This window comes from Pleurodeles waltl, chromosome 3_1 (genome assembly GCF_031143425.1).
Source record: "Pleurodeles waltl isolate 20211129_DDA chromosome 3_1, aPleWal1.hap1.20221129, whole genome shotgun sequence".
NCBI classification, from domain to species: domain Eukaryota; kingdom Metazoa; phylum Chordata; class Amphibia; order Caudata; family Salamandridae; genus Pleurodeles; species Pleurodeles waltl.
Window position 1 is genome coordinate 744,285,675 of NC_090440.1, and position 25,737 is coordinate 744,311,411.

General features: G+C 41.5%; 1 protein-coding gene across 1 annotated transcript in view; it reads right to left on the reverse strand.

The window, feature by feature from the left end:
* The window catches only part of LOC138284580 (solute carrier family 13 member 4-like), a 413,185-nt gene that overhangs the window by 290,316 nt on the left and 97,132 nt on the right, over window positions 1-25,737 (reverse strand). The window contains exon 4 of the mRNA XM_069223513.1: window positions 25,362-25,537. Within this exon, the coding sequence (XP_069079614.1) occupies window positions 25,362-25,537 (176 nt within the window). The remainder of the gene's footprint in view (window positions 1-25,361; window positions 25,538-25,737) is intronic.

Here is a 25,737-nt window from a genome sequence, read left to right on the forward strand (position 1 = left end):
CACAAAGTTCAGGGAATTGGCTCTGAACAATGTGGGGGCACCTTGGCTAGTGCCAGGGTGCCCTCACACTAAGTAACTTTGCACCTAACCTTTACCAGGTAAAGGTTAGACATATAGGTGACTTATAAGTTACTTAAGTGCAGTGTAAAATGGCTGTGAAATAACGTGGACGTTATTTCACTCAGGCTGCAGTGGCAGGCCTGTGTAAGAATTGTCAGAGCTCCCTATGGGTGGCAAAAGAAATGCTGCAGCCCATAGGGATCTCCTGGAACCCCAATACCCTGGGTACCTCAGTACCATATACTAGGGAATTATAAGGGTGTTCCAGTAAGCCAATGTAAATTGGTAAAAATGGTCACTAGCCTGTTAGTGACAATTTGAAAGTAATGAGAGAGCATCACCACTGAGGTTCTGGTTAGCAGAGCCTCAGTGAGACAGTTAGGCACCACACAGGGAACATATACATGCACACCTATGAGCACTGGGGCCCTGTGTGACAGGGTCCCAGTGACACATACATATAGGCCACAAACCTATGAGCACTGGGGTCCTGACTAGCAGGATCCCAGTGACACATAACAACCATACTGAAAACATGGTGTTTTCACTATGAGCACTGAGGCCTGGCTATCAGGTTCCCAGTGAGACAGTGAAAACAGTGACAAAACACCCTGACATACACTCACAAACAGGCCAAAAGTGGGGGTAACAAGGCTAGAAAGAGGCTACCTTCTCACAACACAGCATACAGTAGGTGATGTTAGGATTTCATAAAATCCTGAGGTCTAACCCTGTGGATGAAGCCAAACAATTTTCAGATTATTTAATCTTTTTGTCTATACATACAAAATAATTGATCAGTTGAGATAAGTTGTTTATGTGAAAGATGCCTTGCCCTGTTATACATTACTATAGTTGACAAATGTAAAGCAATCTATGTTGACAAATAGAACTTCAGCCATTACAAACTCAGACAGGTCCAGAATGCCATTTAGCAGGTTGTAAGTACTATTCTGTCAGGAATCCCTAAAAGATGGTGGGTTTGAAACCGGTTGTCAGTAGTTTATGGAGGCATTATCCTTTATGGGTGTGGCAGACCAACCTTTGGAAGGTGGGGCACCATGACTGACAAAACACTAAAGTTTAAGGTACTGGACTTCCTCATTGAAGCGGGCAGCAGCACTATTTAAGGTAAGCAAATAGACACGGTCTGGCAACTTTCTGTGTTTCATTGACTTTCTGCTGCCCATTGAGTGCATTCACTATTTAGTGCCTCACCTTTGTTGTTGTTCTACTATTCGATTTCCCTCGATATTCCTGACCTCCACCTGGTTTCCTAATTTTGCTCCTGGAGTTTGATTTGGCTTTGTCATATTGCTGCATTTTCCGTGTACTGTTTCCTTTCACTTGCAGTGGTTCCCTGTCATGCTTATTATCTTCTCTTAGCACCTTCCTCCAGTTTGGCTAACATACACCATGGCCCGATATCTAGACGCTATTGACTGTGATGTTTTATCATCACAGGAAGATCCATTTATTATACACTGATACAGAAGTATTATGTGCTCCTTTGTTGCATATAGAGACAATCCCTTACCAGAGAATATTGATCGTTAAATTCAAGAGAGAGTTCTATCACAGAAGACCTTGGTGTGCTATTTGTGACTCTCGCTGCATATCTTTCAACTTTCCCTCAAGTATGTAGTTCTGTATATAACTTACTGTTTGGTTTGGGCAGATCTACATTCTGGGAAGTGGGGGACATTATCTTCAGAACCTGTCAGACACCACCAGGAAATCCTGACAGGTTCATAGAACCACAAGGTTGAAGCACATGACTGCCCTTATAAAAGGAAAATACCTCTCCATTTCTCTTGTCAAAAGAAAGCATTTGCATGGCGAAAAAGAATACTACACAATTTGTATTTGTGTGGTACTGGCTCCTCAAAGGTTTAACCAAAGTCCTCCATTTCATCACTAATTTCATACTATCAATGTTATGCCCGACTCTTCTGCCATAGTAACGTTTACCTTTAATTTAGGAGTCTCTTCCTATTTACCCAAAACGCTTATCCACCCTGGATGTTGTGAGATGTTTCAAAGATGGGAGCAGCACAGAGACTTTTTAGTGACCAAAAGGCAGATGTATACTGATTTATTCATTCTATCATACATTTTGAGTGGAGTTCAGTACAATCTTGTCAATTGTTTTGGTTAGATTAATAGTTATTGTCTGCTATTTCCTACCTGGTAGGTGTCAGACCACGTATGGGGGTTGTGGTGGGACACATGGCAGATAAAGGCTACTGCACCCTAACCATGGTGGCTGAGGTCTTTATGCCACTGGTGTCCTGTGGTAAGTTTATTATGGCTTTGAAAACTGGATGTGTACAAACCTTTCCACACTTGACTCTCAGGGTAGTCAGGGTGAGTAGTGTTAATGCTGAAATTTTACTAATGAATATTCATGTATTTGGAATGTTAAATCTAAATAGAAAATGAGTTAAGACAGAAAAATAATATACGAGTTTGGAAATGTGCCTACTTGAGTGACCTTACATGTTCACAAAGTGTCTTTATTAACTGCTTATTAATGTAAAATGTCGAGCTCAAGTTTGGAATAATGTAGTACATCATAATAATGGTTATGTATCATATATTTGCTTTATTAATCATAGGCCTTAATTTAACGGGGTTTTGGCTCTAGTTGCACGGCCTCATGTCAAGTTGTATTGCTTAAACAAATCACAAAATGGCTGCTTAGAAAATTAAAATGTGATTTTCCATTGCATTGACCGAATGTTAGTAGCTAGAATTCATTCCCATGAGAACTGCTTGTTAGAATATGTTGTACTAGCCACGGATACTTTGTATAACTTAGTGTATGTAAAGGCGAGGTTCCCAGTAGGTGACATTGGATGTACTGACTGGAGTATAAGCTGATACATTTAGTTACCTGATGAGCCCAACGATGGGAACAGGAGAAGAGGAGCCAATCATCGACATGTGAACAACGGTTTTGTAAATTCTTAGATTTGAGGTTCTACTTTTATTGGACTAAACTTAAACATACGATTCTTTGACCAATAGCAATGTGGGAAGTAGTTTTAGGGAATCTAACTTAGCCAGATTGCACTGAGAGAAGAGAAGCCATTTGCCTCAATTTTCCTAACCGTCCAGAGAGGAGATGCATTATTAGCCATTATTCTTTCCAAACTGCATGAAGAGACATTCTTATCTTGAACTTTAATGCGAAATTCTGATGCTTTGCTGACCGAACAGATATCCAATCGACGAAGACAGCTGCAGCTTGCTGAATCATACTGAGGCAAGGTATAAGACAATGTTACTGATTGCTGTGTCTATTTGCTTTTGTCCTTAGGTACCAACCGCTAATTTTGTTATAGCCATAGTTAGATGTTTTCCAAATTTGTGTTGACTAAATTGTTTTGCATGATGCCCAAACATGCTATTCTAATCAACAGGTTAGTCAGGATACTCACTGATTGATGCCTGCTAAATATTAACAACAGTTGATGTATTTTCTTTGGTGAATCCAAATGTATGCCATTTCTTTGGCACAGTTATTCTTAGTATTGATTTGAACTGTAACTTTAGAATGTGTAGTGCTTTGATTAAATTGAGATTCTTTAGAAGATTTGGTCAACCAGTACTGTTTCTGTATACTTACCATTTTGACATTAAGCTACATGATATTAGCATTGTTAATATAAGGAAATAAACATTCCAACTTTTACATAAAGGTGTGGTTATTCATGGCCAAGGAGTCATGGTGGTTGGAAATTATTGACTCCCAAGATTATTGATGTTATTGATTGATATTGTTATTTGATTGTTATTGATACTGAGTCTTATGGTGGAAACTACTCTAAGTGCAGCCAAAGGGTCCATCAACCCTCTAACGCGTCCCCTTATAACTAAAGATAAACAACCAAATATGGTCTGACATGCTAACAGTGATGGTAGCAGAGTATGATGGTTAGTCTCCTTAAGAGCCCATCATAAAGGCCCAGTACATGATTAGTCTTCTAAAGAGAAAATAATTTGTAGAAAAGTTTGGACTTTCAGATTCAATTATACAAAGTAGAGAGAAAATGTATCCCTAAATACTTAGAATGAATTTCCAAAAACATCTGTGTTTCCCAAGGATTGTTTGAGGATGCCCTTGGTGTTCTAGTGACAATGTGAAGGGAATATGTTTTGTGCTTGCACAGCTTATGCAAACTGCAGGTGAACTGTGATGTTTGTGAGGGTTTAGGGAGTTTGCATACTCCAAATGAAGTTATTGAAGGAGTTTGTGTACTCCGAAGTGTGAGACCATCACATTCGTGTGGCGCTTTGTGCTCAAAATTGTCCACGTGGTTGTTGGTATACGGGCCCTGTAAGGTCTAAGAAGGTCTAAGACTCCGGAGTATATTGAAAGTGTATAAAACATTTGGTTTTTCTAGTAATTTGTCTGGTTTTATAGGTCGATCAGGCATGGTCGACAAGTCAGGGTGTGAGTCAAAGTGAGTGAAATAATTTTTCGACTGAGATCTGGCAAGTCCTATGTGCAACAGGACAGACCCACTGATCAGTTGTGAGTAGAATTTGCGGGTCAAATTTTGCTTGCGAATCAAGGAAACTGAGTAAGAAGGAGTAGCTGTTAGTGCGAAAGGCCGTCAGTGAAAACTCCGTAAGATTTCTAAAGCGATTGTGTTACCCTACGTGTAGTAAATTGACAAATTGGGGTTCGATTTTGTTTAGTGCTCGCAATAATTTTGTATTAGTCTAGTGTGAATCTGAATAAGGAGGACAACCCGCAAGACTCTGTCAGCCGCTGTACGTGTGACATCATTGGAGCAACGCTGGGCTAGGTTGGTTAGTGAAAAGGGTCGCGCACAGATTGGCGAACAACCATGAAGTGCAATTGGATGAGAAGATCAGTAGAAAGGATTTTGGGATTGAAAGTCACTTCCTGATTTGATTTAGAATAACATAAAGGTTGCAGAAATGAAATTTTTCAAAGCTTTAAAGAGTGCATTCAGGAGAGAAACATATATCACAACGAGCATAGGAGATATTGCACCTCCATAAGGTACACCAGCTTACATTGTAATCAAAGAAAAGGGTGCTGTGCCATGTCTTTGGCTCAAACAATGGTGCAAAGTGACAGAGAAAGATGGGAGTTTAGCGTTTCCTGCCCATGGAACATTTAATTTGAGGAGCTTAGAGAATTTGAGGATGGTGCTATATGATTTGAAACCTCCTCCGAGACCAGCATAATTCGAGGCATTAGCAATCTGGGAATTTGTAGCCAGACAGCAACAGCAACAGAAGTTTGAGAGGAGAATGAGAAAGGCATAAAAGACACTAGCGGAGGGTTAGATGGGACAGCGATCAGAAATTTTGGAGAACCGAGACTTAACAGGGAATTAGGCTGTTTCCTGCAGGACAGCGAAAGAGAAGAAAGGAAAGCTACCAGAAAGACAAACAGAAGGCCCTATGAGAGTAGAGAGTGGAGATCAAAAGTGTTTAGGAGATCTTTTACAGTTGAGGAAGAGTCAGATGATGATGAGTTCATTTTACAGTTACTGAGAAATTGTTCTCCACGTATGCAGCACAAGAGAGTGGGCCGAGCATTAGTGTAAACCCTTTGGGACCTACACCAGTTAATATGATGATGAGTCCAGTGCAGATTAATCCTAGCATGATACAGAGCCTAATGCAGAGCAGTTTTAATCTACCGATCACATCAGCAGCACAAAATCAGATGCCACAGCCGAATGTACCGAAAATGTACCCCAATGTACCCATTGTGGAAACTGCCACAAACTTAATAGTGCCAACAGGACAGATTTTCCTGGAACCGACATTGGTTCAGACAGAGCCAATTCCACTCTTACTCAAGTGCAGTCCCAAGCAATGCCAAAGTATACTCCTATAAGTGGGACCCCGACAGATATGTCTGTACTGATGAGTCAGAATTCAGGAATTATGCACCCACAGAACACAAACGTTAGACCAAGTCCAGACACCATGTATGTACCCGTCACCATTGGTCCAGTCATACCCTTGTTTGCCCAGGTAAATAACAGCACAAATGGAAAGGGAGTCCAGAGTCAGAATTCAATGAGGGGAGGACTCAATGACAGTGCCGGAGTAGTCTCTCCTGTGGGAAAGACCTTTGACGGAACAGGGTCATTGTTAGAACTAAGTCCATTCGGAGTTCCTCCGAATACTGGAACAGTGTCAAATATCAGTCACAGCCTGAAGTTACTGACATCGCAGTCTCCAAAACTAACTTTACAATTGTTGCCAAATACCCAGCTCAACAACATTTCACTGCAAGGTTTGACTGCCCAGCAAATGACTGAATGGTTAGATAAGCCGAATACCCCACAGAGTGCTCCTAGAGTAGAAGAGTACTTGAAAATAAACCAGATTAGGGATGGAAGCAGGTGAACTCATTGACAGAGCTATGGGTGTGAACAGATTTGAATCCTACACTGAAGCAGAGATGAGATTCCTGTGCCCGAAAATTACAAGGGAATCAAGTGAAGTGCATCAAAAGCTAGCAGACTTAGCAGAGAAATATGGCATAGAAACAGAGATAACAAAACACTTGAAGAGGAGTTACAGGTTAGATTTTGACTCAAAGGATGTCAAACACATGAGATCTTCAGGAATGAAGGCACACCTTAGGTGGTTACTCCAAAGCATACAGACATGGGGAGCCTTAGACAAGTGGGAAGGCAGATGGGTAAAGAAGAGGGATAAGAAGAAAAGGGATTCCCCAAATCGTACTGTGAATATGCAGTAGGTTGAGGACCCAGTAAAATCTTTACCAATGAGAGAGATTCCAGGAAGGAATTTTGTCCATGTCCCATGGAGCAGAAGTGACAATCTGTCCTTTACAAACAATTATCCCAGGTTGAGAGAGAAACCAGTGGAATGGTATAAGCAGACAGGAAGGTTTGTGAAACTTGCAAAATGCCTGTGGGAGGATTTGAACACCCTATTAGAGAGTAGTAGTTCCAGCAGACTTATGGATTGAGTGTAAAAGGAGCATAGATTGGCCGACAAAGAAACCAGAGAGAGGTGCACCATCCCCAGAGGGAATTAAATACTACTATGAAGTGATTGTATTTTTGAAAAAGAGAATTTAGCCCAAAAACATTGACTGGCAGACATTAGATAGGACAGCCCAGGAAGCGAAAAAATCAATACATGCGTATTATGAGAGATTGTTGCAGGCGAAAATGTATTACAGTGGTACAGAAACTATTGAGGTGAAAGACATGATTAATTTTGTGTTCAGATTTGTGGAAGGATTGAGACCTGAAATTAGCCAGATGATTAAGAGTCATTTGATTTGCTGGCAAGCAAAGCCGACTGATGAGGTACTGCAGTATGCAAAGTACTGTAGTGACGATATTGAGTTGAAGCAGAGAAAGTTGTAAGAAAGGGTGATGCAGATTAGAGCGGCACAAACAGGGAAGCAGGGAAATGTGAATTTCAAAATCAGTCAAGTGGTAGAGGTTGGGGAGGAATTGGGAACGGAAACCGTAGTCCCGATTTGGGTACTGTAGTGGTGTCAGAATGATGAGCAGGGAATGAAGAGATTGTTGCTATGTCACGCTTGCGGAGGGATCGGGCATTGGAAGAGGGAGTGTCCGATGGTGGTACAGAAAGGTGTTGTTCAGCAAACAAGTGACATCAATTTGTTCCAAAACATGAGAGGACCAAGAATGAGGGGTCATAATCCAAAATTTTAAAGCAATGTGAATCAGATGCAAAACTTTCAACAGGTGCAAATACCACATGTGCAGATGGCACACTTACAGCCAATGCAACAGCAGGTTCAAATGGTACCTGGACAGCAAATCCAAACACCTCAAGCCCCAATGGAGCAGCAGCAGGTGATGCTTCCTCAACAGGTCATGGGTCAGAAATTTAACCTGAGTAATAACACAGTACACCAATTCCCATAGTGAGAATGGAATAAACAACGATTGGAGGAGCAAGAGTTTCGACGAAGAGGAACGTGTGCTTGCAGCTTTCTTAGAGGTAGATCAGAAAGGTCCATATGTGAAGGGAAAAGTAATGGGTCACAAAGTTTCATTCTTGGTTGACACAGGAGCCACACGCTCTACAGTGAGAACTGCAGAAGTTCAAACCTGCCCCTTTCAGGAAATACGGTCCAGATTGTAGGTGTAGCGAATCAGTATTTGACCAACCCAATTACAGAACCAGTTCAGGTTAAAATTGGCAACTTTGAGGGATAACACAAATTCGTAGTCTGTGACTCAAGTCCGGTATCCCTACTAGGAAGGGACTTGCTATGTAAAACAAGATGCTTGATTACTTGTTCAAATGATGGAATTGAGATACAGACGAAAATTGATGATGAGGAAGACATGGCTCCAGTGTGAGATAATAAATGAGGAGTACCTTCTGATTATTTTCTTTCCAGTTTTCACAGTAAAGGATCTTCCTTATGACTTGCAGGGAACAGTTAAAGAGAAAGTCTGGGATTTGACTGGGAAAGACAGTGATCTGATGAAGGGAGTTGAGCCAGTTAAGGTTCAAGTAAAGCCAATGGCAATTTTTCCCCAGATTCCCCAGTATCACATGACACAGAACATTATTGAAAAGGTTGCACCCATAACTGCAGAATTTGTAAACCAAGGGGTTTTGAAAGAAATGTTGAGCAGCCCAAGTAATTCACCGATAATGGAATTGAGAAAGCCCTGTGGGAAAGTTCGGATTGTCCCATGATCTGAGAAAATGAATGACATTGTGATTAAATGTTGTCCTGTAGTACCAAATCCACTTGTGATTCTGTTTCAGGTTCCATGTGATGCTGAATGGTTCACCGTTATAGACTTGTCACAAGCATTCTTTTCGGTGCCTCTTCATAAGGATAGTCAATTTCTCTTCTGTCTCAAATTTTTAGATCAAGTTTACTGTTGGTGTAGAATTCCTCAAGGGTTTTCAGAATCACCTTCCATATTCAACCAGATCTTGAAAAAGAACCATGAGTCATTGGAAATGCCTTTACAATCGACATTGGTGCTTTGATGATTTGTTGATTGCATCCAAAACAAAGGAAGAGTGCAAGTATGACACAATTGCCTTACTGAACCATTTGGGAAAGAATGGTAATAAAGTGTCTCCAATTAAATTACAATACTGTCAGAAAGAAATGAAATATTTGGGTCACCAGATTGAGAAGGGGATTAGGAAAATATCTAGAGAAAGGGTCTGACAACACTCACAAAGAGGTCACCGATGCCCTAGTGTTAGATGAGGCCTGTATGAAAGCAATTTCTGAGTTGAGAGAAACAATGTGCAAAGCCCCAGCTTTGGGAATGCCTGACTACACAAAACATGATGCATGTTCTTTGTCTGTCTTGACTCAAGTCCATGGTGGTGTAAACCGCCAAGTGGCATATTTTTCAGCTACTTTGGACCCAGTTGCAGCAGCTTTACCAGGCTGTTTGCATTCAGTCGCTGCAGGTGGACAGAGCCTCGTACACTGTGAAGGCATTGTGATGGGACATCCCCTGACTATTATGGTCCCTTACTCCACTGAAGTTTTACTTACACAAACAAATACACAGTACCTAACAGGTGCCAGGCTGACTCGCTATGAAACGAGCATCCTGGGGTTCCCAAACGTGTCATTGAAAAGATGTACAGTGCTTAACCCGGCAACCTTACTCCCAAATGAGAATGTTGAAGTTGAAAAATTGGATGATATTCAGCATGATTGTCTTGAAGTAACTGCTCTGTGCACAAAACAGAGACCCGATATTAGAGACACTCGAATGGAAGAAAATCACCAGATTCTCTTTGTTGATAGTTCCTGTCTAAGGGACAATACGGGAATACTGAGAACAGGATATGTGGTGTGCACAATTTCTGGTATACTTGAAGCGTCCTGCTTTGAGGAGTATACTCTCCACAAGTAGCGGAACTGGTAGCCCTTACTAGAGCATGGTATATTTCTGCACAGCTTAAAGTTACCATCTATATCAAATAGCCGGCATGGATTTGGAATAGTGCATGATTTTGGCCAGTTGTGGTCTCAGAAAGGTTTCCTGACCTATTCTGGTTCACCAGTAAGAAATGGTAAAAGAATTCAGGAGTTGTTGCAAGCCGTCCAAGTGGCTGAAAAGATTGCCATGGTAAAATGTAGTCACATCTGAAAATGCAAGATTTTGTGTCAATGGGAAATAGATATGCGGATCAAGTCGCAAGGTTTTGCACATTGAATAGATATTGTTCAAGGATAAGTGGAACTGTTACCTGAGGAAGATGAGACATGTCCAAGTTATGCATTACATGTTATAGACACCTTGGAAGAGCTGAAAACATTGCAAAATAATGTTGATAGGGAGGAAAAACAGTCATGGGTCAAATATTAAATGTGTACAGCGACAGGATGAACTGAGTATTTCAGAAGAAGGTCAATTAGTACTGCCAAACCGTTTGTTGACTCAAATGGCTAGATTTTATCATAGTCAAGCACATGTTGGGAGGGATGCGATGATTTGATTGTTCATGCAGAATTGGTCCAATCCAAAGTTTTGACAGGTTGCTGAAGCAGTTTGCCATTGTTGCATCCTTTGCCAGCAAATGAACGCAGGTAAAGGGACAATGGTCAATTTGAGCCACATTGGAAGAACAGGATGTCCATTCTGCTGAATGCAGATGGATTTTATTGAGATGCCTGTGTGTGGAGGATTGAGATACGTGTTGGTGATTGTCTGCATCTCTAGTCATTGGACTGAAGCTTATCCTACATGAAGAAATGACAGTCTCATAGTATCAAAATTACTGCTTAGGGAACTGATACCATGTTTTGGGTTTCCAATCTTTTTAGACTCAGATAGAGGAAGTCACTTTAACAATGAAGTAGTTAAATTACTATGTTCAGCCTTAGACATTTAGCAGACGTTGCATTGTAGTTACAGCCCTGAAGCATCAGGACTCGTGGAACAGATGAATGGTACTTTGAAATCAAGAATGACAAAAATGTGTGCATCCACGAATCTGAAATGGCCTGACGCACTACCATTAGTTCTGATGACTATGAGAAACACGCCCTTCAGGAAGACAGGATTGTCACTGCATGAGATCCTCATGGGCAGAGCAATGAGGTTGCCAGTGGTTCATGCAAATGCTCTTGTGAACATAACAGATGATATATTGTTGGACTACAGCCAGGGTCTGGCTGATGTGGTTCACTCTTTTTCTCATCAGGTGGAAGCCACCACACTGCAACCGTCTCAAGATCAAGGACACGACCTAAGAGCAGGTGACTGTGTTGTGATAAGAAAACACGTGAGGAAGACGTGTTTAGAGCCTCGGTTGAAAGGCCCTTTGAAGGTAGTTTTGATCACTACCACAGCTGTGAAGTGCACAGGAGTTCCAAACTGGATTCGCGCAAGCCATATGAGAAAAGTGGCATGTCCATTGGACAATGAAGAGGAGTTTTTGAGAGCACCAACAATGACCAGACCAACCTCAGAGCCAGAAAGAGGAGAAAGAGGAACTGAGACCAGATCTGAGCAAATTGAGAATGATTCAGCCACTCCTGTGAGAGACAAAGGAGAAGACCTACAGGAAAGTGAAAGTGAACCAATCTCAATTGAGGCAGCAGGAGAGTCTAGTCAGAGGAGGGCTCTCCCAGAAGTAGACGATTTTGATAGACAAACAGAGCAAACGGCAGACCCCAAGGGGGAAGGTGCTGAGGCGGATCAAAGCCACTGTGGTCGAACTCCTCCTGAACCAATTGAAAGTCTGTCAAGAGAAAGTGCTGCAGAGAAAGGGAGATAGTATGTGGGCTAAGAGCTCAGAACTCAACAATCAATCAATAGACAAAATAATGTGTTGTCCCACTCAGTGTTAATGTTTTCATAAAAAATAAGTAATTTATTCTTACAGCAAGACATGTTACTAAACAATTTAATAGGAATTAAAATTACAGAATTGTAATCTAGGTTACATTCTTTAGTAAGGCTATACACCCCCTTTCAGTACTCTCTTCCTGCACAAAGTGATTTTTAATGGCTACAGACCCTAGTATAATGTGGGCATAGTCAATAATTAGACACTGGTGCAGATTATTTCAAGTTACCTTCCGATAAGATGTGCAACTTAATTCAATGCTGTTCACACTTTGATTCACCTAGTAGAAGTCTCAAGTCGTAAGTCCACCCAGCTGATTCTTCTGCATATCCAAGTCTAGCTTTTGCCTGCTGGATGGTGTTGCACATCTAGTAGTGTGGCAGGTGCAGTTTGCATACAAGCCCTAACAGTGGCAGTTTCACTTCTGCAGGGACCGCAACACTACCCGTGTTTTGGAAGAAGGACTGCTGGATAAAGTCAGTGTGGCAGGGCTGCGCAGTGGAACTCATCTTTGGCAGGTGCAACCTATCTGACAGGGTACAGGAAGGTGCATAGCTATGGCAGTAGGGGCTCTGGCCCAAACAGTCATCATTGATGGTGCATCTTTGCCGGTGGCAGCCTCAAGGCTGATCAGGGCTTCCACCTCAGCAGCGACACCGCTCTTCTTCCTAACATTAACAGCGTCAAAGATTCGTGGACGACAGAGTGATACTTGTTCTCAAAATGTCTTGGTGCAGTTCAAGGTGGGAACCATGCAAAAACAGGTCAGGGGCCCACTCATGCCACCAGCTGCTCTTGGCTTCCCTTTCAGTTGTAGTTAAATATCTCTGGGCATTCCTCGCACTGGAACACCAAAAGCTTTTCCTTTTGGAGTATTTCTTCTCCTGCAGGGCAAGGGGCTTTCCTCCTCTCTCTCAACAGGCAGGCTCCTGGGCTCTAGGCAGACCCAAAGATCTTTCAGCCGAAAGTGCAGACTTCAAATAATATCCCCTCATCTTTGGAAAACTAGCTGTCAGGCAGACACCTGCCCTTGCCACTCACCAGGTCTTTCAGCACTACGAGGAGCACTCCCTTGGTTGGGCAAGAAGTATATTTTCCAGCTTTTCTCAGTCACAGCCTTTGTGCAACTTGATTGTTCTCACAGCAGGCAAAAATGGGGCTGACTCCAAGCAGGAGTACAAGAGTACAATGAAGTGTGAGATTTCTGCATCTTGCTGTCATCAGCCTTCCTCAGTAACAATCGGGGACAATCAAAGGGACAGGCCCTGCCTCAAAACATTCTCAATATGAACAACCGAAACTGCAGCGCCTACTCTCACCCTCACCATCCACCATATGGCAGTTCTCAGGAAGAATTAATCAGCATCCTTTTGCTAATAAGGTCTTCATTTAATTTCTAATGGAAGCCCTGTTTCCATGCTTCCTCATTTAAGTGTTTGGTTATCCACCTTCCAGCCACGGGAATACAGGCAGTATAGTTCCACTGTCTGGGGAAGGTGTCTGTAGACTTTGCTCACTTTCATACAGAGAAAAATATCTGACAAAAAGAGTCACAAAATATAGGCCCTACTACCACCACTTTATGTGGTTCACCCATGGCATGGAAAGTAAACCTGTGTTAAATATGAGAGCAAGCTTATAGTGCCTCTTCAGGTCACAGAACATGTTTTGGACCTTGCATGACTGCTAACAGCCCTAGGCCTATATGGACACACTGGGTTAGCATAACACCAGGGCTAAACTAAAAGTCAGGATACTAGTTTCACATGCATTCAAATACTCAGTTTAATGGCACACAACAGATAACCATGCAGAGGACATTTCAGGGATGAGTTCTAAACTCCCGTCCAATTTCATGCCTACGTTAATAGCTGATGAAGTGCAAGTGACAAAAAGAGATAACATTATCCCTTGGCAGTCTCCAAATGAGGGAAACATCCTGAACAACTAGGTCTAAACCACTACTTGCCTGAACCACTACTAATAAACAACGAAAAAGTCTCTACAACTAAGTACTGAACAACTACTGTCTAAACAACAATTGTGCCTGAATAACAATTGCCTGAACAACTAATTTTAAGGTAAGGTTTTCTGTTTGTTTTTTATGGCTTATTAGTTGTTTATAATATATATATATATTAGTTGTTCAGGCAATTGTTATTCAGGCACAATTGTTGTTTAGGCAGTAGTTGTTCAGTACTTAGTTGTAGAGACGTTTTAGTTGTTTAGCAGTAGTGGTTAGGGCTATAGTTTTTTAGGACCTAGTTGTTTTGTCACATATTCTCAAAATGAGTATGATGAGTAAAGCTTGGGTTATTCAAGTAAACAACAATTCTTTGTGTTGGGCAAGATCTAGTACAAGGATGAAAGCGTGTAAGATGTAGACTATAGCACAAATGCATTTTATAAGAAACTATTCAACGGGCCTAACCCAAAGTCCTTCAATTATTTTGCAGGCTTAGAAACTGGATGATAAATGGAATTTGAATGAGTCTGGTACCCTTATAAATAGTAGAAGTTAACATTCAAAATAAGTGGCAGAAATATCTGTTGCTTTATGGCAGTTCCAGGCTTGAAGCTCTAACTTTCACAACTGTACAAGGTGACTAATCCATATGAAATACAGTTAAAATTCGAATTCTTATTCTAAGATCACAAGATCAAGAACAAAAGTCTCAGTAGAAAGTGAAGTATTGTCTTTTTACATATGTTCTTGTATGTTTCCGGTGTATAGATATTTTTCTACTCAAACACCTGTTCTCATCTCTTACGTTGCCTTAAGAGGGGAAATTTAGGGAAAGGCAACAAGCTCAACAGATTTGAATAGTTGTGGAGTCTATTTAATGTGTGACATGTGGATTACCCCCGTCAGGTCGCAGAGATTCTGGCCTTTGGCCAACTTTTGAAGGACCATCCAAAAAATTAGAGATTCCCACTTGCCTCGCAGTGATCTCTGTGCCTCTATGCCTTCAGTGTAGGAGTGGCAGGTGCACTGGAGCAACAGATGAATGCCAAGTGGGCAGCAATTTTTTGTGTGTTCATTTTATCGAAAGAAACTCCCACAGTAGGCGACAAAGCCATCAACCAATGTCTATTCTTCTGCCAATGTCTAACGGGGATAAGGAGGCTTCATCTAAAGCCTTTCTTTTTACAGTCTGATCTATGCTCGTTCATGCTGGGCAGTGGTTTTGCTATCAGGCAAGAGTAATAGGGTATGTGATAGAGTAGCCAAATATTTAGGAAAAAGTCGAATCATGGCTATTAAGTAGTTGCCATGATATGGAAGATAAGCTTATTAAAGATGATAAAAACAAGTCAGATTTGATTAATTGGTTATTCTACTGAATAGGAATCCCCAGAATATCGACCTACAAGAATAATGTGGACATAATATCCAGGGTCAAAAACTTGAACGGTAAGTGAGTATAGGGAAGCAGATATTTACTTTTCCCATATCTATATCTATATACCCTGAAGATATATATCAACAAGGTACATGTATGTGGAGTTAGGTATAGAAAATCTATACTTACTTACCCATTTCTATTTCAGTTTCGATATTTTGCCCTTCATATTCTGTGCCCTGGATATTATGCTTTCGATATTCAGAATGCACACCAAGTAATCTGTACTTTCCCTACCACAAATTATATTGTTTTTTGTTTTTATTGTCTGCAGGGGGGATGGATATAGTCGATGTTTTTCACTCTAAGGTCAGTCACTGCTTTTGTAGTTTGTCTTTGCTGTCCTGTAGAACATTACAGTTCCAGTTGCCCAGTGTTCCATGATTGACTTGTTTTATTTCCTTTTGTAGGAGGGCCAGGTATGTGGCTAAATAGAGAACTTGGTTGAGTTCAGATCTTCGGCTGTTTGAATGTAGAAGTGAATCACTCTGAAGACCTGCTAGGGAAGTAATATATTTAACTTGGTATGAAACAGGCTTACACCTGTAGGAGATAAGAAGTACCTTTTAGGGATTGTAAAATGCTTAGAAGAGATAGAAACAATCTGTATATTTAGTGGGACCAGGTAATATTTAGAAGGGATTTTATTGGATTGGTAGTTTAGAGGAATCAATGTGATTAATTTATGAGGTGTTCATAGTTAGAAAATTGAAATTGATAAAAATGTGCCATATAAACCCATATGGTAAGGAATGTCGCATGCCTGATGCAAAAACAACAGAAACAGCCCAAAAACAAGTTATTATTCTAAATGGTGACAAAATATGATTTAAAAAATCATGTTACATAAACAAAATATCATTAAAATGTATCTCTCAAGTATGAATATGTCCTTAATATATGCCGAGCACAGGGTAGTGCTGATAGATGTAATATGGAGTTTGGGGTTTAGTCTTGGAGCAGACTGAATCATCAGAGGCTCCCTAATAACAAGAATAAAGAATTAAAGGCGTTTTCAGTCTCGTAATGTAAAATATGGCCGATGGTAACATCTGTACTTACATATTAGTGTTACAATATTTTATATCTCTGAATATGTTTACCTTTTTGTTCTTAGACTCTGCTACTGACTCACCACCTACCAGACCATATTACATAACTGCCAGGTTATCCATTTGCTTATGCAGGAGATTTCCATATTTGCGGAGCGTTATGTGTGACATTTCAAGACGTGTGTGTGTGACACTTTGAGTGACGTTTTATTATTAGCCAAACAAGGCAGTTGTGTCTGAGTAAAGGGATTATTACCAGAAATGACATACTTTTTTGAACTGTAATGGTCTAAAAAGGGCCTTAAAAAGGCTCCAATGACCTGGAACACTTAGATGCGTGAAATGAGTACCCTGGCATACACGATCTGATACTATGACCCATAAGGTATGCGTAAGATGATACTGGGATCCTTTCCTGTTGCATCTTAGCTGCTCAAGAGTTTTGCTCTGTGAAAGAGCAAGGGGTATCTTTGAGCAACAGGGCTCACTACTTGGTGCTTCCCGTGAAGGGCAGTAGGTGAATAAATTAACAACCTAACATTGAAAGTACAATGGTGGTATTTCCTCCACCCTACTGTCCTGATGGTGGAGTAAATTCAAGTGGTGGATGCTCCTTTGCATTTAACACTTTCTACAAGAATCAGCATCCAGCTATAGACCATGGGCACAGAAGGGAACTAAAATAGAGAGTGTGAGGTACTATCTGCCCTATCTTTGCTACAGACAAGCAGCTTCTCTCTTTCCTTCGCTCTTTGTTCACCAGCCAAAATGCTTTCCCCCCTCTCCATCCTCCCAAACTCCTAGCATATTTCTTTTCCACTCTCAGTTTTTTCTTGCTCTCCTCTTCACTTTTACTTCTCTCCCCCATCTTGCTACTCTCTACACACACACTCTTCCTCAGCACCATGATGCCCTTGCAGTTGATATTGCGCTTTACAAATACACATAACACACCTTGTTCTCTTCACTCTCTTTCTTATGCAGTTACTTGTTCTCTTCTTCTTCTACACTTAATTTTCTATCCCTTTTTCCATCTTATATCGCTTGCCTCTTACCCTTCTCCTACCTTTCTTTTGCCTTCATCCCACCTTTAATTTTTATTTTATTTTTTCAGTTTTTACAAAGCGCAACACTCATCCCAAGGGGTTTGTCGTGGCGCTAAAGCAAGCCATATAACGTAGACCAAATTTCTATGTAAGACAGAAATGGAGTAATCATTCTCTTGGAAAAAGCCAAGTTTTAAGCTTCTTTCTGAATCTACAGTAGAATTTAATGCAGCGGAAATCTAATGGCAATAAATGTCAATGTGCAGCACCAGGATAGGTAAAGGAACAACCACCAGCTCTTTTTGAACACGTTTAGATTTGTCAAGGGCAAGTTTGGAGCACCTCAGACTTCTTGTGGGGTTATAGCTCTAATTTAGAAGTGAGTATCATAGAACCTGTATTATAAAGAGCCCTATGTGCATGGCACAATAGTTTAAATTTAGCCCTCAAACGAATGGGAAGCCAATGTAGGATCTTAAGGTAGTCAGATACTGAGCTAAACCTATATTGATTGCATATAAGTTTAGCAGCCATATTTTGAATCACCTACAGACGAGAAAAGGGATGGTTCGACATCCCGAAATATAAGGCATTGCGACTGTCCAATCTGCTTACCACCAGGACTTGTACTATGGTTCTACGCCAGTCAATTGGTATCCAGTATAATAGTTTCTTGAGTAGTTTCAGCAGGCAATAACGTTTGCCACAGGTAGCGATAACTTGATCATATATTGTTAAGGACTCATCAATCAGGAACCCCAGATTCTTTACCACTTTTTTGGTTTAGGAGCGGGTCCCAAAGAACCCGGCCACCATGATGGGTCCCAAATATCATTGCCACCTCCAAAAAGCAGAATCTCAGTTTTTTCCACATTCAGCTTGAGATAATGAGTCCTCTGGATACCTCCTTGAGGCATCCAGAAAGGTTAAATCTGATTTTCTCATGTTGATCACCTTAAAAGATGATCAAATGTGTGTCATCCACGTATGAGCACATTTCAAAACCCCACTTGTGCACCAGCTTAGCAAGGGCTGCAACATACATATTAAAAAGAGATGGGCTCAGGTGGCCCCTCGGTTGTTAGACGTGTATAAAGAAGCATTACCTGCCAACATATTCCCATCATCGATGGGTGAAGTGATAATCGCAATGATCCTCAAGCCCAATGCTGCTTTATTTGATTTGGCATCCTATCGCCCTATTACCATGATCAACCTCGACGTGAAGATCCTATGTAAGATCCTCGCAATGTGCCTGGGCCCAGAGATAACCCGGTTGGTTTATCCTGACCAATGTGGGTTTATACCTGGACAAACTACAACCATGAATATTTGCAGATTGAAGGAATGTTCTCCATGACCTGGAGGATAAGGAAGAAGAGTTGGTACTGGTCTCTGTAGATACTGCCAAGGTGTTTGACCCCGTGAATTGGAATTACTACTTCTCAATGTTGACAGCCATGGCGATTGGGCCACAATTCCAAAAATAGGTCAAACTGCTTTACACGGAACCCACAGCCAGGATATTGGTGGATGGACTGTGCTCTGATTTTCTCCAGATACTGAGTGGTATGCACCAGGGGTGTTCATTTGCCTTGGAGCCATTCGCACATTGGCTTCAACAAGATATGAAGGAGTGCGGTATTCGAGTGAAAGGGAGGAACCACCTGATATTGCTGTAAGCGGATGCTACGCTCTTCTCCCTGTTGGAACCGAGGTCCTCACTTCCGATACTGATGAGACAGATGGACACCTTTAGGCGCTTACCTGGCCTATTTATTAGTATAAACAAATTGCTCATTTTCCCATTGGGACGCCTAACTGGACTCCCCTCTAACACAAAACCAGATTTGCAATTCCAATGGGAAACTGACCACTCCCGATATCTCGGAATAATAGTGGCCCACATGGTTAGGCAGCAAAGCCAACATAATACAGAACGGGTAGTTTTGAGCTTAACTAGTTCTGTGCATTTCTGGAACACCCTCCCACTGTCCATAATGGGGGGTGTCACAGGAGCAAAGATGGTATTCCTGCCTAGATGCCTATATAGTCGGCAGCATTCTCTTGATACACTCCGCGGGTCAGCGTTTACATTCATTACTAACAACCCTGGTATAGTCTGAGGGCCGTGAGACATTGCATTTACCCTTAGAGGACAGAGGACTGGCATTGTCTGATTTAGAGTTTAATTGTCTAGCTTCACAGCTGCAACACACGCACACTGGTTGGCGGAGGGAGATATCGGGGAGGAGGCCCTGCTTAGAGACGATTTCAGTCACAATACGCTACCACAGTTACCCCACGCAGGTGGAAGAGAGGATTCTACACTAGCATACATAATAAAACACACAGTAACACTCTGGGAGCCAGCTGTGATGGTGATTTTAAAACCGGCTCCTTTCGAACAGGAGTTTGGGTTCTGGGACCTTCTGGCGTTTCAACGGCTGACCACTGGGTTGTTGTGAGTACTTGGAGATATTGAGGCTGTCTGACACTCGCAGATCTCTACTACAGTGAGACCTTCATAATATTTGAGGTGGCACAGGAGGCCTTTGGGTTGAGTCAGGGCCAATTCCTAATACTATGGTATTGTTAATATAATACAAGAAATATAGCCCACGTATCCTGAGGCCCCAGTCTCATCAGCATTGTTTAGATCCCTCCTGGAATTTTGCAGTGGAACACACATAATTTCCCATATCTATAGAGCTATGCTGGCAGACGCACCCAGGAATATACTGAAGGCATGGGCAGCATGGGAAAAGAAATTGGACACACCCCTGGAGGAGACACAATGGAAGGCGATTTGTGCCCTGCTCAAGCAGGGGACGTGTAATGCTTGATTTAAACTTATGAATTTTAACTATATACATCGCACATATGATACTCCACTATTCCTACATAGAACTGATCCCACTAAAAAACTGACAGATGCCATAGGTGTCGCACTTCCTTGGTACAAATATTCTGGGACTTTGTAGTCCAGAGTCTGAAACATATATGGGGTATAACTTTGGAACTGACTCTGGTGATGTGCCTCTTGGGGACTATTAAAAAGGCAGAGGGGTAAGAAAATGGAATGGAAATTCATGCAGCTGGCCTTATTGTTATCCAAACGGCGGGTGGCCATTGCCTGGATGAACACACAGGAACCCAGTGCAAAGGGTTGGCTAAAAGACGAGAAAGAATGGGCCATGGCAGAAGATACACGGTTACGGCAGGTTAGATGGGATGACCATATCGAGGAAGACTTGTAGATATGGAGGGGGATCCTGAAAATGTTAGAGGAAGTAGAAGAACCAGAGCTTGATGACACCACGGGGACCCAGGACTAACCATTGCTGGAAATATACTACATAGGGAAAATAATCAAAGCACCAAAAGGAAAACAATATGTTGCTATGTGATGTACTTGCTCTGTAATCATTGGTTTTGCTGTATGGGAATACTACTGTAGTGGATTGTCTTGGGGGGGGGTGGCCTATTTGTTCACAGTTGTTGATGGTTCAATGTTAATAATGTACTGAAAGTTTAATAAAAAACAAATTCTTTAAAAAATAAGCAAAAAAAAGAGTTGGCACACCACAGTTAAGGCTGTTGGGAGAAGATCCAATGGTGTCCAAATGAACTGACTGAGTCCTATTAATCAAGAAAGAGCAAAACCACTGTTATGCAGTCAACTGTAGTCCAGCCTCACGGAGTTTGTTTATCAGAAGGCTGTGTGGAGCAGTGTCGAATGCAAACCCTTAGACATATATGTGACTAAGGAGATAGGACGGTAGTTTGATAGTAATGAGACATCTAGTCCAGCTTTTTTGACCAAAGGGAGAATCAGTGCTTGCTTCCATATGTCAGGATAAATAGCATTAGTCAAAGAAAAGTTAATAATTTGAGGGAAATGCAAACTAAAAATAGAAGATTATCTGGAAAAAATAAAATGAGGACAAGGATCAAGTGTGGGACCTGATTTAACTTCTAGCATTGTTGTTTCTACCAGTTTTCTTGAAAAGTTAGCACACTCACCAAAATGTACTCTAGAATCTGGATGTGGCCCAAATAGATCCCAATCTAGCTCTAAAAGAGAAAGTTGGGGGGCAAAGGTTGACTAAATAATATCAATCTTCTCTGAAAAATAGTTGCCAGTATCTTCACAGTGGGGGCTGCGGGCATAACATGTACAAGGCTAGCTCACTGGGAGAGCTCCTTAACAATCTTAAAAAGTTATTTATTGGAACCTCTATTGTCTTCCAATCTTTTAATAAAATGCTTTTTTTCACTCTCTTGAGCTGTCGATGATAGACATTGAGCTTCGGTTTATACCTGACAGTCAGCAAAATTTTGTGAAAGGCGCCATGTTTTCTCTGCTAATTTACATTTCTTCTTTTCCAGTTTTAACTCAGTGGAATACCAAGCCTGAGAAGGATTTTGTCTACGGGATGTTTTGGTGTTCCAAGGTGCACACATATCTAGGGATTCCGTGACAGCTAGATTAAAGTCCGATAAATAAGCATTAGGAGAAGTAGCTGAATCCAGAACCGGGGGAGAGAAATGCTCAGCAAAAGATTCAACATTGATTTTGCGCCAGGGCCTTTTAGGTGCAAAGTTAGAATTAAGGGTCTGTTTTTGCTTAAACAGGAGTGAAATTGAAAAAACTAATACTAAGGCGGTCAGACCATATTAGAGGTGCAATTTCAATGTTATGTATGGTGTCTATATTTGGGAACAATAAGTCCAAGGTGTGGCCACCTATGTGTGTAGGGCCTACAATACTGTGTTTGAGCTGAAGTATACTCATATAATTCGCTAATTGTTTACAGAAGGGGCCATATAGGTTCTCAAAATGCACATTAAAATCACCAATAACTAAGTAGTTATTGTTCTTTAAAATATGTTGAGAGAGCCAGTCGAGTAGGTTGGTTACCGATTGAGAATTATATCCCGGGGATCTGTATAAAATGGTCCCCCCCAACAATTTCAGCTCATTGAGACATAGATAGAATGCTAATGTTTTGCATTCTGTAGAAAAAGCGCAGGATTCAACTGTCCTTGTACAACTATCCTTAGAAATGATGGCTACACAACCTCCCTTGCAACATATTCTGTCACATTTTAACATCTTGTAGCCCAAAGACATGGAGATGGCAATGGTAATTAATGTTTGCTCATTTCGCCATGTCTCAATAATATCTTCATCCTTCTTTTTTCTCTCGCTCTTTTCCTTCTTGTTTGAAACCTTCCCTTTGCTCCCTCTTGTTGCCTCTCAATCTTCTCACCCTTCCTCCCTCTTTTTTTATTTCTTTCTCACCTCGTATCCTTTTTCGTCTCACTGCCCTTCCTCTTCTGAACTTCTTTCCTTCCCTTTCTCTCATTTTAGGTCCCATATGGTCCCTCTATCTGCTTCCCCTCCAATCTCGTCCCTGTCCTCGTGGCCTCGCCTCTCCTTCCTTCTTAACTTTGCCTCTATCTCTCCCCCTCTCTGTGCCTCTCCTTCCTCCCTCTAACTCTCCGTCATTTTCCCACTGTCGCTCTCTCTCCCCGTCCCCATGTGCCTCCTTTTGCTTTGTCTGTCTTAACCCCACTTTGTCTTACCCTCTCTCCACCTGGAAGACCACTGGTAAAGGCTTAGCACACAGCTGGGAAGTCTCCAGAGGGACGGAGCGGTCTGTAGCGCCTCCTTTCGCGATGTGGTGACTGTTGGTGGCTCGAACCCAGTACAGAACCCAGAACCCAGTTCAGGCCTGTGCTGGGAGAAGGGCATGTGAGCGCCGGTGCTGACGGTGAACTCAATTGCTAAAAGAAAGAGGAGGCGAGGGCGCCAGTTCCAAGGATGAGCGAGGCTTCATTGCTCAGTGCAGGATCAATCACGCTGTTATCCAGAGCCTATCTGCTGCCGCTAACTAGATCCTGCTGTGCATTCAGGTACAAGTGTGAAAAGAGGCAGAACGGGGCCCATCATTGACGCGTCGAGACACAGCAGGACACAGCTCAGGGCCCAGCTGTGTTTGGTCAGCTGTGCCAGCCCTGTCAAGTGCTACGAGTTGCATTGCGGGAATGCGGGAAACATTACCAAAAATACGTGAGACTATCAAGAAATGCAAGCTGGAATTGTGAGAAAGGTCAAAAGTATTTGGCATTTAACCACTAAATGTAGTTTAGCAGAGAAAACTTCAAGTCAAATATTTTTTAATAACAGCATATTAAATTGATACTATGATTTAAGTGCAAAAATATTTTCCTTTGGAATGGGCTACATGATAAATTAGATAATTCATGATTACCAAATGCTTAGCAAGAATGGATCCCATTGTGTGCCAGCTCATGAGGACTACGAGGTAAGGGAAGCATCTACTTGACTCAAATATTGTAAACTCTTCCTTTTTTGCAATTGTTAGATTACCTCAGTTAGATGTTCATATTGAAGCCAAGTTAAAAGAATTAAAATAAGCGGCTTTGCCTAGTTAAAAAAAAATATTCTGGCTCTTTGGGCAATTTAAATTGCCTTGCTTATCTTGAAATTCTGAAAAACACCCTTACACGAAAAACCAGAAAAATAAAACACCTCTGTTCTACCTCCCTTTACATTTTAGTCTTATTGATTAGGGCCATAATATATGTGGCAGCACGTATTTGTCTTCTGTGGCCCTCATTCTGAGAAGACTCTTGTAACCAATCGTGGTGGAAATTTAATTTTGATCCCTCAAGGTGTATACACGTAATGCAGTAATTTGGCATGTGCTATCAAAACATGCAAAATGACCACACGTGTTTCTAATGACAAATTCACCATACTCACGCCTGTATTGTAACATTTATCATTCACAGTCATTACTGACAGGTCATGCTTTTGAAATTGAAAATATCCTCTATCACCCAAGAAAAATCTACACAAATCATGAGTTTGGTCTACATGTGACAAAATCACCACTGGTATGATAGGTGTGACTTGTAGAGTGCACTTTCGCCGAGGCGTCCTGGCCCTGGAAACAAGCAATCCATTTATGATGGGATTAAAGAGTAGACACTGTCTTCCAGGCTTTAACTGTTTTTTTCTTAAACTAGTGAATGAGGATTGGGAGTGAAGCTTATGTGGGAGTGTGTTCCAAAACTTAGCAGCAGCGACAAGGAAGGATTTGTCTCAATAACAAACTTTATACAAGGGTGATAAAAAGAGCAGGTTACTGCATCAGTGTGAGGTTCTTAGATGAACTTATCTTTCAGGATGATGCTCTGGTCATAAATTGACATGTCAGGGTCACGGCATCAGGGGTAATTGATAAGGGGTGATAATAGGGTGACAATAAGGAGAGGAAATGTCGTGTCAGGAGCAAATAGGTTTTAGATGGGCTCCACTTAAATATTTTTTTTATAGATGTCCACTGCCCATATTTTACAGACTTCATACTTGAATAATGTGCCTTTGCCCTTTCTCAGATGCTCCAACACGAGCAGGGTTTTGGTGGGGATAAAATAAGGGAAGTCAAGAGCCTCCATCAAAGCAATACATTATGGCACTCTAAGAGTTCTTTCCCTTCCCCTACTTGATGTAAGGCAGACGACCAACTTAGTGTGGGCCACGCCCAGCAGCCCAAGGCACAATGCATGCTACCCCCATTGCACTTTTAGAAGCCAGAGAGACACTGGGAATTAGATAAGTGTAGTAGCATCATATAGTTTTCAAGGTTATTTTTTAAAGGTTGTCTTAAACTTTAAGTCCATATAACTATGTATAAAACGCAGCTGTAGAAAAAGATGAACTGTGCTCAAATGCTGCTAGAGCAAGGGGAAAAAAGGATTGCCATTTTCAAAGCTAGAACTAAGTGGGCTCTATGACATGGGAGGTCTGTACTTGCTTAGCGTATTATTTTACATCGACGACTGACATTTAGATAAGGATAACTTTCATAGGAGAATGAATTTTGAATCTGATAAATACATACCTTCATTATTTGGCTGTGAATTCACGATAACCTCTGTCAAGGCGCTTTCTTCAAGTGTAGAATTATTGAGCTGGCAAAGCACTGCATCTACAATTGGCATCACCATAGCAGCAGTGGAAGTATTACTCAACCACATGGATAGCAGTGCAGTGCAGCTCATAAATCCCAGCAGCAGCCTGAAAGACATAAGACATTCAGTGATCCATGGTCATTCCAGTTGTCCTCTTTCAGAAGTAGAGATGTTCAAGTGAACAAACAATGGGGCACCAAAACACCATCATCACCCACTTAAAGCAGTGGCACTAAAATCAGTCGGTATTCAGTTCTAATAATGTCACACATAGGCGTATTTACATAAAGGTGGCAAGCATTCTTC